Source organism: Danio rerio, chromosome 24 (genome assembly GCF_052040795.2).
Source record: "Danio rerio strain M-AB ecotype USA chromosome 24, GRCz13ab, whole genome shotgun sequence".
Taxonomy (NCBI): Eukaryota; Metazoa; Chordata; class Actinopteri; order Cypriniformes; family Danionidae; genus Danio; species Danio rerio.
This window is the reverse complement of record NC_141044.1, coordinates 27965729-27985427: the sequence shown is the minus strand read 5'-3', so window position 1 is coordinate 27985427 and position 19699 is coordinate 27965729. Positions and strand designations below refer to the sequence as shown.

General features: G+C 35.8%; 1 protein-coding gene across 50 annotated transcripts in view; it reads left to right on the top strand.

Moving 5' to 3' along the window:
* Positions 1 to 19699, top strand: part of pde7a (phosphodiesterase 7A) — a 97645-nt gene that overhangs the window by 70320 nt on the left and 7626 nt on the right. For 6 of the 50 annotated variants that reach the window (XM_087308038.1, XM_087308032.1, XM_087308024.1 and 3 more), the window contains 7 exons: positions 9806 to 9866; positions 13398 to 13442; positions 14548 to 14637; positions 16908 to 17059; positions 17212 to 17275; positions 18078 to 18173; positions 19570 to 19670. In XM_087308038.1, the coding sequence (XP_087164164.1) occupies positions 9806 to 9866; positions 13398 to 13442; positions 14548 to 14637; positions 16908 to 17059; positions 17212 to 17275; positions 18078 to 18173; positions 19570 to 19670 (609 nt within the window). 50 annotated transcript variants of the gene reach the window in all.

The following is a 19699-nucleotide window of genomic DNA, read 5'->3' as shown; positions in this document are numbered from 1 at the left end:
TGTCAACAAGACCAGACAAACATACGCAAAGCAACCGGGAATAAAAGGTCTGTTCTGTTCGCTAGGATCAGCAATCATCATCAAATGTGATTAAGAGTGAGTTTCACATGTTTAAAGTGTTTTAAAACAGAGTATGTGTGTAATTAATTACAGCGTTTTACTTCAGCTTTACTTCATCAGCACAGCCGCGTGTCAGAACAATTATAAAAGAAGACGCTTCAATCCCGGTTTGTGGAAGTTAAATCGGGTTTATTTTGTACATTAGCATAACAGATATCCACACAGTACTTGAGGTTAGCCTTAACTAAGCTAAGCGCGCTCTGTCTGTCTGTCTGCCTGCCTGCCTGCATGCGTGCGTGTGTGTGTGTGCGCGCGTGTTAACTTTGTAACGATATTGTGTGTGACTCATCAATGCAACTTCACAATACTGATTAGTAAAGGTTAGTTCTTACTGTAGTATTTCACAAACGCTACGTGAGACCTTCTTCCTTTAAGTCTGTCTGTTGTCTGACGCAGCTGAGGGAGGAGGCATGTAGAAGCAGTAGGCGGGAAAAACTCGTCTTAAAGGCGCAGTACGACAAAACCACCCCCTGCTGGAAATCAGTATAAAACAGCATCTTGTAAAAGGTATAATGAAAAATCTGATGGGTATTTTGATCTGAAACTTTATATACACATTCTAGAGACGCAAAAGACTTATATTAAATCTGAAAAAAGGGGTAACCTAGGTGCCCTTTAATGTTAGTTTTAAAAATACAACTAAACGTTTTTTGTTATGAGCTCATTCAATAAAATCATTGCGACTAATTTTTAGTTTAGTTATTAAGATTAAATTAAGTTAAAATAAATGCTTTACAAGTAATTTTCATTGTCAGTTTAGTTGATTTAATTAATAAAGACTTGATATAAATTTGTTAATAAACAATAGTCCTATAAATAGTCATTTTCAATCAACATCATGTGTATGTCTTAGGTCAGATTGAGAAAATATTTATCTGTGAATTCAAGCATTTATATTTAATTCTTTTATTCTATTTAGTAGTTTTAATGTATTCGAAAAGTTTAAAAATCAAATTATTTTGAAGTGCCCACAATAACAACCTACATGTCTGTTTATTATCATGATATACTGAATATCGGCACGTGTCTATTTGCCAAGCGGTTTTACAGGTCATCTGTTCTGCTGGTTATTAATTTAACTCAAAGCGCTGCCATCAGTTCAGGCCTGTTTGCCTCTTAAACTGCAGACTAGCCTTCAGCAATGCTAATACCCTGAGCGAATAATGCCCGCCTGGAGATTAGCGGACCCTGTGTCCTTCATTTTTAATAAATGCACGTGTCACAGGATTACATATGCGTATTGCACTAAAATCATCTTCCGCAGTCATGTGTGGGGATTTTAACAGCTAAAGGCCATCACTGCAGTTTGGTTGATATTTCTATGAAGGATTAAAGTCAAACTCGGACTCCAATTGCGCACTAGGTGTTGTAGTAAGATAGTGTGTGAAATATTGTTAAGACTTTACAATAATGTTATTCGTTACTAAATGTATTTAGTATGTGTAAACAGTGTGGTATCTTATGTAGGGCTGCATGATATTGGAAATATCTAACATTGCAATATTTTGTTATTTTATGTACAATATATATTGCGATAGGAACATAATTTCTTGCTTGAATATAATTTTCTTGCCTGAATATGTCTTTTTGGAAAATGTATAATTTTATATTAGTTGGGATGATTCTACAGAGAAGTACATTTGAGTAAAACCTAATAAACCAAATAATTCAAAAATAAAATAAAAAGGCACAATTAAAATAAATAATATTTTAGCATTTTTGGAGTCTAAAAAGTAATCAAATAAATTTTAATTTATTATTGAAATACTAAAAATAACAATAATTCAATAAAATTAATCATTATTAAAGTTACTAACGTTACGATTTCTTATCTGTGAATGCTTATAAAATCATTATAGTCACAGGCCTAAAACAGCTGAAACTGATAACTTATATAATATAATAATAAATAGGCTCACTCAACATTGCATATCTTGTGATGTGACTATGGTGATATCGATGTGGAAACTATATTGTGCAGCCCTAATCTGATACGTTATTCATTCATTAATTTACTAGTAAGCAAATTAATATAATAAAATGACATTAGTTATTTTAGTTATTATTATTTTATATATATTATTATGTTGTTCTTACTAAAATATTATTCTAAAATATTATAGCTTTATTAAAAATTTTATTCATTTGTAATTTATTGTCAGTTATTATGAAAATATAAAAATTTTATAAAATATAAACACTTTAACGGAATATAAATACATTTTATAATATAACATTATACAATAACTCAAAAATATAATAATAGCTTCATATAAAAATAGATTAGTTTGTAATTTATTGTCAGTTTATTTGAAAAATGATTAACTTATTTAAAAATATAAAAATTTTAACAAATATAAATATATTAATAATAACATAGCTAAATAATAGAATAATATCATATTATACAATAACACACACCCAAAATATAATAGCTTTTTTAAAAAATGGATTAATTTGTCATTTATTGTTAGTTAAAATGAAAGTATAATCAATTTATTAAAACATAAGAAACTTATTTGAACAAATACATTTATTTTACAATATTATATCTATATAATAGAAAATTACTTCATATTATAATAGCACACAAAATATTATAATAGCTTTATTTAAACATTTAGTAATTTGTAATTTATTGTCAGTTTATATGAAAATATAATCCATTGATTAAAAATGTTAAACAAATATAAATACATTTTATAATATTATAACTAATCGAATAACATCATATTATACAATAACACAAACATATAATAACCGCTTATTCATTTTTAATAATATAATCAATTTGTTCAAAAATATGAAACCTATTTTAACAAATAAAAATATTTGAAAATATTATAACTATATAATAGAATAACATTATATTATACAATAACACACAATAAATATTATAATAGCTTATTATAATTCATTACTTGGATGTTGTTTATTATTTTTACAGAACAGCAGATATGAGAGGCATCATTTAGCTGCTGAATTTTCGCCCTGACAGGCCTAGTTTTGTGCATTTTCAGTTTTATTGGGCAGAGGCTCGAGGCGCGAGAGGGCTGTTAATGGATAAAAATCAAGTATGCAAATTGGTTCAGTCCATTGACGTCAGAGACTGAATTGTATGCCATCTGGGGACAACCTGACCAGCTATCGAAAATCTGCGCTCAAGTGCTCGTCTTTGTTTGGGGGAGCACAGCTTCTTTTTGGGTTTATGGCAGCACAAGACGTGCCTGCTCCTGTGTTTTCACTGCGAACACTTTCTTCTCATCAGAATCCCCTTTATGGCGGACGAGTGCTTACCAGAGACAAAGAAAATATGAAGGTTGTCGTGTTAAGCAAGTAGACTCCTTCTTTTGCAAAGCATTTTGTAGCAAGCCCTTGTGTTCTGCGTCTATAACATCTATTCGAGATAAACCTATGCTGCGTTAAAGGGATAGCTCAGCCAAAAAATGAAACGTCTTTCATCGTTTACTCATTACTATTTTTTGTTAAACATGAAAAAGATATTTTGAAGAATGTTGGAAATCTGTAAACATTAACTTACATAGGATTTTTCAGAATTTATTTTTTGGGTGAACTATTCCTTTGAGGCAAGGAATTGCAAGTGAATAGGGTTTATAAAAAGACTAATAGTTATACAACAGCATAGAAAATCGCAAATATTTTTATAATGCTGATAAAATATGCACTCATTTGCACGCATTTGTAGCAAAAAAGTCACTGGATTCATTCCGGTTCAAGGTTTTTGTTTCCTGACACATTAAAATATAAGGTTTTTACTGGGGAGATTTGGGAAATTTATTCTTACCGCCATCATAATTTATAAAAAATCTGCAACAAAATAATGGAATAAAATATTTTTAATATACATGTTATTTATTTCCCTTTGTACAAACCTTCAGAATACAGATATAAATAAAATTCTGTGGTTTGGTGTATGAAAGCCCTGTTTAAATGTACATTTATGGCTCAGTACAGGAGAAAACAACTTTAAAATACGTATTATAATTGAAAAATACAAATTAAAATTATAAAGTGCAACAAAAGTAACACAGTTTATTTTCTTTTACATTAGACTAAAAAAACTGCAAAAAGAGCAGTATTTTAAAGGTCACACATCTGAAAATCTCTGAAGAATATATTTTGAAGAAAGGGTTGGAAAGGGTTGGAAAGGGTTGGATTTATTGACTTCCATATATTTGTTTTTCCTGCCATGATGCTAGCCAAGAGTGAGTAAATGATGAGTTTTATTTTTATGTGAACTTTTCCTTTAAGGCAAGACAATGCAGGTGAATAGGGTTTATAAAGACACTAATATTTATCATATGACAACATTGAAAATCGCTAACATGTTAAAAAAAATGCTGATTTAATGTGCAGTAATTTGCATGCATTTCTACTACAAAAGTCACTGGATTAATTCAGGTTCAATATTTTAGTTTCCTGACTTAATATTTTTTTAAATATTATTAATATTTTTAAAATAATATTAAAATATTAAATATTAAAATATTTTTACTGAGGAGATTTTGGAAATTTATTCTTACTACTATCATAATTCAGAAAAAAAGCTAAAAAAAAAATAGTTGTAAGAATAAACTTTGTATAATGACGCAGGTTACTAATGAATATATCCATTTGTTAAAACCTTCAGAATACAAATATGATAAAATTCTGTAGTCTGACATATGTCAGCTTTGTTTAAATACATGTATGGCTCCGTACAGGAGGAAAAAAAATGGTTTTGAGAAAACAACCTTTACAATTTGTATGATGATTGAAATATACAAATCAAAATGATGAAGTGCAACAAAAGAAACAAAAGAAAAGGGATCGATCTCACAAAATTGGATATCTCTGAAGAAGATATTTTGAAAAATGCTGGAAACCAGTAAGCATTGGCTTTCACTGTATTTTTTTATAATTGTTAAATTGTTACAGGTTTTTTGCTTTCTTCAAAATTTCTGCTTTTGTGTTCAACACTGAAGGAACAAAAGGTTTGAAACCACTCGAGGGTGTGTAAATAGTGAATAAATCTTCATTTCAGGGTGAACTATCTCTTCAAAATTGACAGGTGCATGACAAGTAAGGCAGTGTTTTGGCCTGCAGTGTCTTGCCTTAAGAAACTGCCAGTATGTTCGGAACACAAAGGCCTCATTCGAGTGCTGTGCTCACAGAAAAGCCCCACCCACCACTCTCAGGCAGCCAATCACGCTGGCCCTGTGCTTGAGCAGCGGCGCGGGTGTCTGTTCCTGAATTAATCTCTGGATGGCCCAGTATGGAAAGTGTAATGGACAGGAGAGCAGATTACGCCGGACAGATGATGCATGTTTAATTCGGTGAAGCAGCTTCTCCTCTCCCACTTCCTCCCGCTGATGGGAAATTGCAGTGTGAGTTTGTGTTCACTAGAGACTGTGCTGCTAAAAGAGTTGAGCTCACGTTCAGCCCTCCAGCATTTGTGCGTTTGTCTCACGTCAGTAATGTGGGCTTGAGTTTTAAAGTCACTGATTGGACAGTATGTGTGTTTGTGTGTATGTATACTTAAATGCATACATGTATATTATGTACATATACTGTTGAAGTCAAAATCATTAGCTCTTTATATATATATATATATATATATATATATATATATATATATATTAGGGGTGTCACGATTTTGATTTTTAATCGAAATCGATCGAAATTTATGCTCAATTTCGATTATGGAATCAAAAAATAGAATTGTCGATGCTGCTACGCCCCCATGTCACGTCAGCTTTGCTTGCCAAGCGGGAAAAAAACAGGCTTGTTGAAGTGCTTGTTAAACTGCAGAAGCAGGAGACCCGTCGACAGAACTTAAACCCTCTCATCTTTCAATGAAGACGCCGGTGTGTAAGCATTTTGGATTTCCAGTGAGTTATGTTGACAACGTTCGTGTTGTCGACAAAAAAAAAACACAGTTTTGCAAGCTCTGCTATGTATGTATTACGTACTGTTCGTTCGATAGACAACACCGGCATCGCGATCCTCCGCCCGCCCCCGTTGCAAATCCGCTCGCGAAAAGTACTCACTCAGGCCCTGTTTACACTGTCTTTGTTTTTAAATGGCATTTTAAAACGACAACGATTTGACATCCACAGTGGTGTGTAGCATTTCTGAGCAGCCCTCCTTCCTCTCTACCTCTGAAAATGCACATCACGTGACCACACAGACGCACTCACAGCCATGCGCTCGAGAGAGCAGGTCCAGGCAGTCAGAGGACTGCTTCAATCTTTCACTCACTTGTACTTAGTCATTTTAGCGCACACCTCAGATACTGTTGGCTGGTTCCTGTTGGTTGTGCGTCTTTTTCACCGACGCCATTATAACGATACAGATCACTGCCTATTCACGAGTCCCCAAGAAAAAGTGATTGACAGGTGGTAATTATGTGTGTAACTTACCTTTATTCATTTACTGTATGATTTGTTTATGGGTAAAACAAAGACCATCAAGATCAGGTAATTTAAACGGTAGGCTACAAATAATTAATTGGTCATTAATTAATTAATTATTCATAATCGAAAATCGAATCGTGCCTTTAGTATCGAAAATGTAATCGAATCAAGGATTTGGAGGATCGTGACACCCTTAATAAATAAATATATATATATATATTTCTCAAATGATGTTTAACAGCAAGAAAATTTTCATAGTATTTACTAAAATATTTTTTCTTCTTTTTTTTTTAGGTTAATAATTTTTTTATTTTTTAACGCTAATAAACAGACATAAATATTATCCTGCCTGCTTTTTTGATAATTGTTGAGCGAGTTATAAACGCCTATAATTGATCACGCGCTCAACAGAAAAGGCTGCGATTGGCTCTAATGGTCAGCGCAGCTCTGGTGCTGTTCAGCAACCAGTCACACGGACACTAATGTTAAACTGTCGCAGCGGTCAGCTGATCCGTTTTAGACGCCGACCAGTGTTTGCCAGATTGGAAATGTTAAATTATCATACCAGAACCTCAAAATTATCGTATTTAGAGGAAAAATATTGTACATGAGTCAAACTGAGAGTATACAACTATTATCAAGACAAATAGCGTTTTGACACAACGTGCAAATTACCACAATATATACAAAAAATAAAATAAATAGGTGTACCTTTTTGGGAAGGTTTAAACTCCACCTCCGTGTCGCTGTCCTGCGTGTGTTGCCAGATGTTAAGGGATTCATTTTGGGGTACAAATCGGATGCTATCATGGATGGCAACATAGTGATGGTTGGCTTGAAAGGAGTGCACCCTCCCGAATTTTACATACTCTGAGGTTTGCATGAGCCCGTTCAGAGTATCTGTAATGAGCTGATTTCCGGGCTTTGTTTTGATGAGATTAAGTTTGGAAAAACACGTTCACATTTAAATGGGGGAAAAGCGAGAACATTAAAGGCAAACACCCCTGTCTCTCTCAACTTCCTTTTCAGCACTACTTTTTAAAACTTTATTGCTTAAACAATCAACCTCAGCCTGAAAACGACTAGCTTAAGCATGGCCGCATGCCGCAGGAATGTCAACTCGCGAGAGAGAGCCATTCTCCACGTTGATTGGTTGGGAAAATGTAACATAAGATGAGATAGAAAACGTGTTTCTCCACGTTCTCTTCCCAGACAGTAGACAAAAGATGCAGCTAGATCAATAATTATAGAGGCCCTAAGATAAAATCCTTTTTAAATGCCATAAAGTTCTGAAATTATTGTACATTATAGGATTTTTTTCATTACTGATTTTACAGAGGTCGAAATTATCGCACAAATGCAGTAATTATCGTACGTCTCGCAACACTGATGCCGACGCGGTGGTGAAAACTCGCTCTGCAGATACGCACGTGTCTGGATTAGGGATGTTCATTTCGGTTAATTTTACCAACTGCCGCTTGTTAACTGAAAATTAACGGTTAACTGGTCAGATTAATATTAAATTATTATTTAATAAAAAGATAATTGACATGCCTATTTTGTGTCTGACACATTAAATACAGATTTATTTTAACATGTAAACAATAGAACATATTAACAACAGCACATCTTTAAGCACCTGCAGCGTTTTTCAACAGCATAGAAAAGCAGAAATAAACTAAATAAAAACAATAAAATAAATAGTCCTGCCCAAGATATTTTTCTCTTAAATGACAAGGTTAGATTACAAAAAGAAAACACTGACTAAATCTTTTTTTAAGGACCGGCATATGCTGTTTGTCTAATCATATGACGTAACACACTTTCCACTCAGAGTTGACTTTTTCAACTGTGAGCACACAGTGAGCAACAGCAAAAATGCGAGGTGCACAGGGTGCCTCAAAACACTCGCGGCCGTTAGTAAACCATTCAAAAGTTGTCCCTCTTAATGAAAAAAGTATGTCCGCTGTGATTGGCCCCTTATGCAGCCAAATTTAAAAAAGATACATAATAATATTTTTCAATCATTTAACTGATACCATTAATCAGTTAAAGATTACAGCTTTCATTTTTTTCCTTGCTGGGATTTGATGTACCTCCCAAACAAGCAGTGAATTGTGCACAGTTATCTGTTTTTAAGTAGTTGGAGCATTAAAAATTACTGGTTCTGATCATTACTGAACCGATACAGAATTGTACACATCTGCATCTATGAAACAATTAATTTTGATACCAAAAAAAAATATTTTCTTACTTTGTCTTGTTTCCAGTCCAAATATCTAAAAAAAAAATTCATTTTCACTGTCAAAAGAAAAGAAATAAGAGTTTCTTCTTTAAGAGTTCCTTCAAAAGAGTGTTTTTGCTTGTTTTAAGGAAATTAAGTGAAAGTGAAATAATTAAGGGGTAAGTGAAATAATAGTTTTTTCTTTAAAATGTTGATATTTGGACTAGAAACAACAAAAATTCTAAGTAAGCAATGTTTTTTGCGCACATCATATAAATCCCATGGAAATTTAGTGATTAAATGCAATTCTGTAGCTCCTGGTCAACTATAATTTAGACAGAACACAGTTTTGCGACGTGATTATTTCGGATGAGCACATTTCGATATAGATGCTAAAATGATACATCACGGACAATTTAGTTTATTCAGTTTACCTGTACCACATGTCTTTGGACTGTGGGGGAAACCAGACTTTCAGAAAGTTTTCAGAAAGGCATTCAGAAATGCCAACTGTCACCCTAAACCAAATCAGTTTTAGGAATGAGTTATTAAAACTATTGTTTAAAAAGTTTGAAAAAAATCTTCCTTTTGTAACAGTAAATTGGGGGAAAATGTATAAAATGTAATTATTCTGACTTTAACTGTATATGTGACCATACCTCTTTAAATTAGGAAGTTTGAATTTGTACATTGGTGTACCTACAGAATTTAGTTTTTCCCTCTCTTTAAAAAGTTAACACACACACACACACACACAAATATATATAAATATATATATATATATATATATATATATATATATATATATATATATATATATATATATATATATATATATATATATATATATATATATATAAATAAAACATGCTAAAATAATATAAACGATAAAAACAAATACATGCTGGTTTTTTTTGTGGTGTTGTCTGGGCCTTATTTGAATAAACACGGCTGAGCATTTGGCTTATATGTGAGTTGTTGTTTTTTTCCCGCTTGTTTGAGTAAATGCAAATACTGATGTTTGTCTGCATCTCTTCCCCCGCAGAGACGTGGAGCAATCTCCTATGACAGCTCTGATCAAACCGCTCTGTATATTCGCATGCTAGGTAAGCACCATCTTCCCTGCTTAACACACACACAACATACGCACACACACACCCAACCTGTAAACAAATACAGACACACAGGCTAGATGTAGCACTCCGCACTGGAAGTTACCAAGCGCAGCACATTATACAACAGATTGTGTAACAGAGGGGATGGAGAGCCTCAACCATCAGTCAAAAAGCCTCTGATAATCTCTTCATTGCATCCACAGCTTAAGTCATTTCTCAACTGGGAATTGCTTAGCATTTCCCTGAAATTTCCTTTGATTCAATACTTATCAAGCCCCCGACTTGGCCTGATTATTGACCTCAGGGACCTTTTTGGGTTTTAACGGTAACCCTTTGACTTCGTAGGAACGCATGTTCAGAATGATCTGAAAGGGCCTAATGTTTAAATGTTGCGTATGAGCAAACCAAAGCAGAGTCATGTCAGATTAATCTAGTGGGCAGTTTAGGTTTATGTTTTCTGTTTTTATTTTTTAAATGAAACTTCACGAAGACTAATTTTAATGATACTGTTATTTAGTCTGTTTCAAACCAGTTTAAATTTATTATTATTATTATTATTCTATTGATTGCAAAGGAATGTAATTCAAAGCAGTGTGTCTCAACCATGTTCCTGGAGGACCATAAGCTCTGCCTATTTTCCTTGTCTCTTTAACCAAACACACCTGATTCAGATCATCAGCTCATTAGCAGAGACTGAGGGTGCACTCAAACTAGGGTATGCGAACCTTGCCCGGGCGCATTTTACCGATTCGTTTGACAAGTGTGAATGCTCTGAGTTGGGCTCAGGCACATTTTAGTTGGCCGGCCCTGGCCCGGTTGAAAGAGATGTGTCACAGCGCGGCTCAAAAAGTGGCTGATTGCAAAACTGAAGACGCAATGTCAAGTTTAAGGGACTATTTAATATGGATTTATTAATCATTTTAACTTCTCAACGAACGCAAACTGTCATAGTTTAAAAGATGCAAATCCCTCACTGCACCTTCAGCAAAACTCCTAATATGTGCGACATGAGGACTTTTACGATAATTTATTAGCGTCAAAAGTGGTAGATCTGTTTGGCAAAATATTTGACTGTGAAAAACGAAAAACTAAAATAAAACAAACTAAAGCAATGTCCACTGTGCTGAGCAAGAGCGCTTCTCGTCCTATTAAACTGAACAGTTGCATCATTGATGACAGGCGTGCTCTAGCTCAGAAGGCAAAATGCAGTATGAGTGCAGGCCATCGGGGGCAAGTGCACTTCAGCACTGTTAAGGCAACTGTACCTAGTGTGAGTTGGGTCGATAGACGATGCCATCTTCCATCACCGATGGCCGATAGACACCACGATGCTGAGCCAGCATCGCAATTCTCTGCCCCACCCCACCCCTGTTGCAGCAGCAACTTGCTCGCGAAAAATACACACTTTGGCCCCGTTTACACTAATATGTCTTAGTTTTAAAATGGCATTTAGAACGAAAACGATCCACGTCAACACTGGCGTTTCATCTAGCATTACTTAAAAGCTCTCCTTTATGTACCTTTAAAACGCACATCACAAGAACCCCCCCTCCACACACACACACACGCACACACACACACACACACACTTTCTATTGTGCTGCAGCGAGTGTGTGCGTCTGAGCCCCAGACAGTCAGTGGGTGCTTTGAGCACAAAACCCCAGAGAGCAGTGCACGTCGGACAGTTTATCAAAGATGTACCACTGGATTGTTAAATGTGATATTTAATTAATCTGGTCTCTATCTAACGACTTTTCTGTCTTTTTAATCTATCAGGTAACGTGTCAGTGTCAGTACAGAGGTTGACAGGTGGTAATTTGTGTGCAACTTATCTTTATTTATTTATGATTTGGCTATGGGTAAATCAAAGACCATGCAGGTCAAGTAGTTGAAACTGATGGCTACAAAAATAATTAACGTGTTATTAAATAATTAATTATTCATAAATAATTAGTTCTCCACCGCCTATGCCAACGATGCCATATTCCATCGCAATATTTCACATTAGACATCATATGATGCCAAATTGGTTGACATCGTCCAACCTTGAGTGAGCACGCCCTGAAAGGCCTGAAACGGGTGTGACAAAGGAGACATCCAAAACATGCAGTGCTGCTAATCTTCCAGGAACATGGTTGAGAAATAATGATTTGAAGAATGTTGTGAAACTTTAATCATTGACTTTTAAAATAGGAAGAGCAAATACTATGGGAATTGATTGTTAAAGGTTTCCAACATTCTTCAGTATATCTTCTTTTGCATACCTGACATTAATAGATAGATGCATTGGAAAGAAAAAAATCTTGCACACTACAGCAATTTGCAAAAGAATCAAATACATTTGATTAACAGTGTTTCAAGCACAAAAGAGCCAATCATTTTCCTACTGTTTAACTAGTAATGTAAAAGAGCATGTTGGAGAGTAGCTGTGGCTAAATAATAAACTATATTGTTTATTCAATTCAATTCAGCTTTATTTGTATAGCGCTTTTACAATGTAGATTGTCAAAGCAGCTTCACATAAATGGTCATAGTAACTGGAACGGTGTAGTTCAGTTTTTAGTGTTTAAGTTCAGTTCAGTTCAGTTTAGCTCAGTTCAGTGTGATTTAAAATCATTACTGAGAGACACTGAAAGACACTGAAAACACTGAAGAGCAAATTCATCGATGCATAGCTCTACTAATCCTGAACCATGCGAGCCAGTGAGGACAGCGGAGAGCGAAAAAAACTTGATAGGAGAGTGAAGAAAAAAAACCTTGAGAGACCCAGACTCAGTTGGGCACGACCATTTTAATTTCTCCGCTGGCCAAAAGTCTTGTGCAGAGCTTCAGTCACCGCGCTGGAGGCTGGAAGCCTTTATATCAGCGATTTCAAACCTTTTTTATCAAGTACCACCTCAGAAAAAAAAAAAGTCTCTCCAAGTATCACCATAATGAGTAGTATTGAAATACAATCTAACAATCTAGTAACAATCTACGCATTTTATACATGAGGCCCCAGATCTATGCTTTCAGAATTTTTACACAGCGTAATGACTCGTCCCAGAATAGGGTTGCTTTCACGTATGAGTACATTAGCGACCTGTCCTCACCAAGGATGATGACTACAATAAATGAGATAAAGTTCCTCAAAAACTATATTTTATTTAAAAGAATAGCAGAGTCCACACCATAACAACAACCAAATCGTCAGCCAATCAGAACTCATCCACCAAAACGGCATTGCATTTTTAATAAATCAAATAATAGCTATAGTGTGGATACTAATGTAGTTATCGTCTTTGGTGTTTTGTTCTTCAAATCGTTTTGGCATTTACACAATCTCATCACATCTAAGTATCACTACTGCTTTCCTTTGTCACTGTACCATGTATAAGCTAGAACATTATAACAACCTGGAGTTTCTACACGTTCAGTAACATCACTTTCTAAACAAGCATGTAGCCAACAAAAAAAAACCCAGTAAAGCTAACGCTGACCTAATATTTGTTCGTAATTTCTTTTTTTTGTTTTGTTTTGAAGCTGTGACAAACAAAACAATCAAATCCTCATTCGTGTTTACACCAGGTATGAACCAGCACATCTCACCAGGAGAGACCAAACCCGCTCACTCGCTTTCACGGCCTTTCCCTTTAATAACTCTTCCACACCATTCCTCCTTAAAGACCTGCATCAGTGGGCACAGTCTAATCAGTGGCATTTTCTTACGTTCAGATATCTTCTGATGGTATTTGTGGAGTTGCGTTTTTCGAGAGGTTTGGCGGCAAACACAAATGAGCGAAAGACCAGGACATTTAGAGCGCACTTTTTGGTTTTATAATTTGGATGTGGTCTTGCTTTTTTTTCTCGACTCGGCGGCTTTACTTCTGCATGTCCGAATAGCTTCAGTCTATATTTATTTTGATTTTTTTTTTTTTTGTCTGATACGCTTGTTGCATGTGTTACATTGTGCTACACTCTTGTATGGTCGATCCAAATCTATAATGTTTTGTTTTTTTGGTTGCTTCATTTTGAAGCTCATGTCTGTCTTTTTCAATTCATTTCAATAGTGTTTTTTATGTAATTGTAATTCACAGTTTTGGTATTTTGATAGGGGCTTGTGTAATATTCAAACAGCTGTTTTCAAGTAAGTAAATGTACTGGTGGGAGGCTGTTTTATTATTTGTTTATTGACTTATCTACACGTTGACTACTTTTTTTTTTTATTGCACATGAACTCCAATCAGTAGTGACTGACATGTTGGAGGCTGCCATTACTCAGAAAAAGTTCAAGCGTCCCCCCCTCCTCCCGCTCCCTCTCCATGCAAATACACACTTTCACATACACAGCCAGAGTTTGATGAAAAGGCCTATTGAATGACTTTTTAACAGATGTGTGACTTTAGAGCTTTGGCCAGCCTCGTTGAAGTCCCTCTGATTTCCTCTCCATTCTGTCCTGGGCTGAAGCACAAGCTTGTCTTTCTTCCATGCGTCCTCTTTTGCTCCTAGCCGTCTGAATACTAATGCATAAGTCCCTCTGGCATGGCGATGCATGGTCTGTCTCCTGTCCTCCCCTTTCCCTGTCCATCGGCGGTGTGTGTCTATGTCTGTCGCCTCTATGTCCCGCTGCTACCTGCCGCACGTTGCGTTTGCTAACAAATCTCTTGAGGACTTGTGTGTTGATGCCTTCTAGGAGATGTGAGAGTGAGAAGTCAGGTAGGCTTTGAACCTGAACGAAGAGGCTCGCACCCATACCTGGGCATCGATTTCCGCACTTTGCACTGTAAGTAATAAGACCCAGCATTTGCACTCATTGCTTGCCATTTAAAAGTGTACAGGTTAATTTCTATCAAGTGATTTCGATGTTTGAAAGCAACAAAACAAACGCAGCCATTTACCCAAAATAAGAACTATTATCTTTAAGAAATTATCCAGTTTTGTTCCTAGACATTTTAAGGCATTGATAGAATATTTTGGGAGTCACCGAAATTTTAAGACAGTCCTTGCTGCAGCCCTGAATACTAGATGACATACTGGACCAGGTCCACTACCTAATGGATGATTGCCTACACCAACCCTAAACCCAACTGTCACAGTAGTATGGGTGTGGGTGGAACAACAGTCCTGCAACCGGGCGGGTAGCCGTTGGGTTAACCACTAATATTTGATGTAATGTGTGGAATAATTATTCAAGTGTCATTTGTGGTTTGGGTGTGGGTCGGTAATAAAAAATTGAGGGCGGATGATGGGTCCAGTTATCAATCGTGCGCCAACTGATGGACAACGAGGAATCAGCTCTATGCTCTGATCACAACTTGAATAAAGATTTAAGCTCATCATGGTGCTACCAGTCTCTTTCCTGCATAACACTTAAGCTTTAATGATAGCTTAGCTTCTAGCATGTTGCAGAGTTTCAAGAGAGACAACCAAGAGTGTTCCAATATTTTAAACTAGTAGCTATTAGCTTAGCTTTTTAGATGGGCATGTGATGTTTAATTTAATTAATTGCTGATAGAATAATATAAAGGTTCCGACAACAAAACTTTTATGTAATATGATTATGTAATCGTCACAGACCTGTAACATTTTGAGGGTATGATATGTTTTTACATTTTTTTTCTTGTTAAATTATTGCTTGTTGCAAAAGTAAATAAGTACATGCACATCTACGGCTCATCCGGGTGTGGTGTGGGTTGCGGTGTGTATGTCAAACGGGTAGGGTTGGGTACGGAATGATATTAGTGCTGCTGTCAGTTGTTCTTTTAATTATTGCGCATGCAGGTTTACCAAATAGGACCCGTGCAAGACTCCGTGTGGTACAATGTTCACTACACATTGGACCTGGTCCAGTATGTCATTATTATACAGACTGTAGCAAGGACTTCTTGGAGTTTTCGTCTCACAGATTATCAGCTGAAAATGGCATTTTTGATTTTCAAGTCTAAAAATATGAGCCAAAAAAGGCTATGCTGTTTCACTCTACCTCCACCTATCATTACTGTGCGGTGTGCAGTAGATTTCACACTGGATGTGGAAAGTGCTGTGCTATGAAACCTATTCATTTCAAAGGCTTATGCTAGGCAAGGTTTGTTGCTGCACCGACCAGAGCACAAGAGTATTGAGCATTGCTGACTAGCTTGCCCCATGCTGCTGTCAATGTTCAAAGTAACTCAAATTTCCGCTCGTGTAGAATTTTTATTTCAGTGCATCTCAACTTTATGATAATTTTAATAACTTTACATTGGTACACTTTTAGTGAACATCAAATTTTTGTTAACAAAACCAGAACTGTTAAAATTTACCCATTGTTTCTGATTTTTAGGGGGTTCCAAACATGTATGAATTTCTTTGTTTACTTATATTTTGAAGAATTTGTAAATTCTTTAAGTATTTACATCCAATTCAATGAATATGTAAATAAAACTCTTAGTAGCGAACAAACATAAAACTGGCTAATGGCAGTAAGCAGCATTTAAGAAAGCACTTTCACTTTCTGTTAGAATAACAACTTCAGTCGCAACTATGAATCAGCTCTTGAATGTTCACTTGTCATCACTATGGACCAACGGTAGCTTGACAGTGTTAATCAGCCAGAGCAAACTTTTTCTGAAAGGTTTTCTTTGGAAAGCTGTTTTGAATTCCTGTAACAAACTTATGTCGGTCTGATTTAGCTTGAAATGGTGTTCACATTACTGTAAGTATATCAGGGCCTTCATGTAACAGGAATGCTCGGTTTTTACTAAATGACCAAATTAGCAAGCTGTAAATTTAATCATTACAGTATTTGATCAAATGCAGAAAGTTACAAAAATCAGTTGTGTGTTTGTATTGTGGTAAAATGAATGTGCTTCAGTCAGGCATGACGTTAACTGAAGCCCAGTGGCATCAATAACAACCGAACTTTAAAACAGCAGGATCTCCAATGAGGAAGCTTATTTCAAAATCATGTTATTTGAAAATAACTAATGCTTAATTTGTGAGCAGACTGATTAATTCCAGCATGTTGCATTTATGGATTTCCCATGTTTTTCCTTCTCATGTTTGTGTGTGCAGCACGTGCTGAGTCAGCAGGGTCGATTCCAGCTCGGAGGATCCGGAGGCTCTTCAGTTTCCAGCGACACCTGCTCTCGTCCCGTCTGCTGAGAGGAGCGCCACACCTCAACCCCCTCCACATCCTGGATGAGGACTACTGCGGTCAGGCCAAGGTGTGGACACAGACACACACACAGACACACACACACACACACACACACACACACACACACACACACACATACATTCTCAAAGCATTCTATACTCTGTGTTTGTTGTGTACTTTTGAAAGCAGTTGTTCATTTTTTTTGTCGATTTTTCTCAGTGTATGCTTGAAAAGGTTGGAAGCTGGAATTTTGACATTTTCCTCTTTGACCGACTTACAAATGGTAAATATTTTGATTCTCAACACTATTCTGTGTGTGTGTGTGTGTGTGTGTGTGTGTGTGTGTGTGTGTGTGTGTGTGTGTGTGTGTGTGTGTGTGTGTGTGTGTGTGTGTGTGTGTGTGTGTGTGTGTGTGTGTGTGTGTGTGTGTGTGTGTGCGCGCATGTGTTTATATCCCAATGGGGACTTAAACGTAAATGCACACAGACTCATGGGGACTTAATTGAGGTCTCTATAGGTAAACAAGGTTAAAAATCAAACAAAATAAAGTATTTTTAAAACGGTAAGGGGTTGTTTTGGAGGAAAAGGATATAACGTAAAGTTTATAAAGGATAAAAATGCTTATGAAAAGTCCTTAGAAGGACATTAAACTAAACTTTGAGTACTTGTTTTTATATCACTGCAAGAAATTAAATCTGAATGCACACAGGCTCATGGGGACTTGTGTAACAGCCCGGGGTGACAAATTGAATGAACAGTTTTGATAATACAGATCATTTCCTTTAAGGGTTGATGTAGAGGGATAGAATATACAGTTGGAAAAATCATTGTTTGAGTCCCCACTTGTATATATGAACTAGTCTATGTGTGTGTATAGTACATGGCTGAGTGTATAAGTGTAAAGTATGTCATTTGGGACGCAACTTATGTTTGTTTGTGTTTGTTTTCCTTCTACTTTAAAATGCTTTTAATGGTTGTGGTCAATGCTGCCACCTGCTGGTAGAGTCCTTCATGTGCACTGTTGAGGGTAAAGTATCGCTTTGCTCAAAGTTCTCATTTCTTTTGTGTTGATGATTGTTTTTAAGGAAACAGTCTCGTCTTCTTGACATTTCATTTGCTGAGCCAGTACGGCCTCATCGAGCTCTTCCAGTTAGACATGGTTAAAGTGCGGCGATTTCTAGGCAAGTGTTTTTCATTATTACAATTATCATTGTTGTATTGTTTATCCAACTTTATCTACTAATTGGAAGAAGAATGGAAATCAAATCTATTTTATAATCATTGTATATGTGTGCTCATTTGTTATTTATGTATTAGTTAATAATTGTTTCTAATCTCAGAAATAATAGAACTTAATTAACACTAAATAAATGTGTATATATAAATATTTTATGTTTTTTTTGTCCTTTTGCAAAATGGAAGTGCTGTGTATATATAATACTATGGATTTGTATTTCTTAGATCTTTCAATAATTATATCGGTAAAGTTTATGTTCTAATGTTGTGTTCACACCAGACGCAGTATGCGTGGATAAATGACGCTATTCACGCGTGAATAGAAGCGTGAACATTTTTAGTTTACTCGCTTCATTCGTGCATCAAATCCGATTCATTCACGCGTCAAATTCACTTCACAACAGATGCAGATGATTTGTGTCATGGGCAGAGCTTTTGTCTGCCCGATGACTAGCTTTATTGCTAAATGGATAACATTTATTTTATTGAGAGAGTAGTAGTGTTTATGTGCTAAAGGAAGACTGAAAAACAGCATAAATTCTTTTGGAGCCATGCCTGAGTCCACTTAATGTGAATCACGTCATTCGCAACGCAGGATGTCTATTCGCGTGTTTGCATCGACTTAACATGTAAATAGCCTCTTTAACACATACAGACCTTTCTGGAAAATTACTGGCAATATTTTGGAAAGGTCTGTATGTGTGACTACTGGTAAATTCCTACCGGCAATTTTCTGGAAAGAAATGTTGTAACAATCTCGGTAACATTTCTGTTCCTTCTTAATGCCAACTGTGTAAAAAATGATCGATTAATATGCTTATGATTTGTTTGTTTACCTTAGAGCTCTGATGCGTGTGCACGTAAAGCAGCCGGTGAGCGCCAGCACACACATGTTATGTACATCTCGACATGCGAAAGTGTTCCTCCATATGTTTTCTTTGAAGTTGTTCACAAAACTCATCCATCCGCAGAGTTTGTAATGTAGTCAAATGTTTACAAATACAAGCGCCGCCGTTTAGAGGTAACTTCTGGTTAATGATGTTAGAATTGACCGGTATTTTTGAATGGATGTTAGAATAATCTTTTCTGGAAATATTCCATAGCGTCCTTGCCTGTGTGAACAGTTCTTTTTTTAATTTACTGATAAAGTCGTTCTGGAAATTTTCCAGATATTTACCAGTATCACTGCGTGAAAGGGGCTAATCACTTGCGCTTAACGCTTCTTCCACGTATGGTGTGAACGCAGCATTAGAAAGAAATCTGTATTTTCAACAACAGAAAGACTTTTATAATGTCAAAATGTCTTGCTTATTAAAATACTTTTATTATTTGTTTTTTTAGTTCTGGTTCAAGAAGACTACCACAATCAGAACCCTTACCATAATGCAGTTCATGCTGCTGATGTCACCCAGGCCATGCACTGTTACCTGAGAGAACCCAAGGTGTGATTACAGCTGGTATGACACATAAT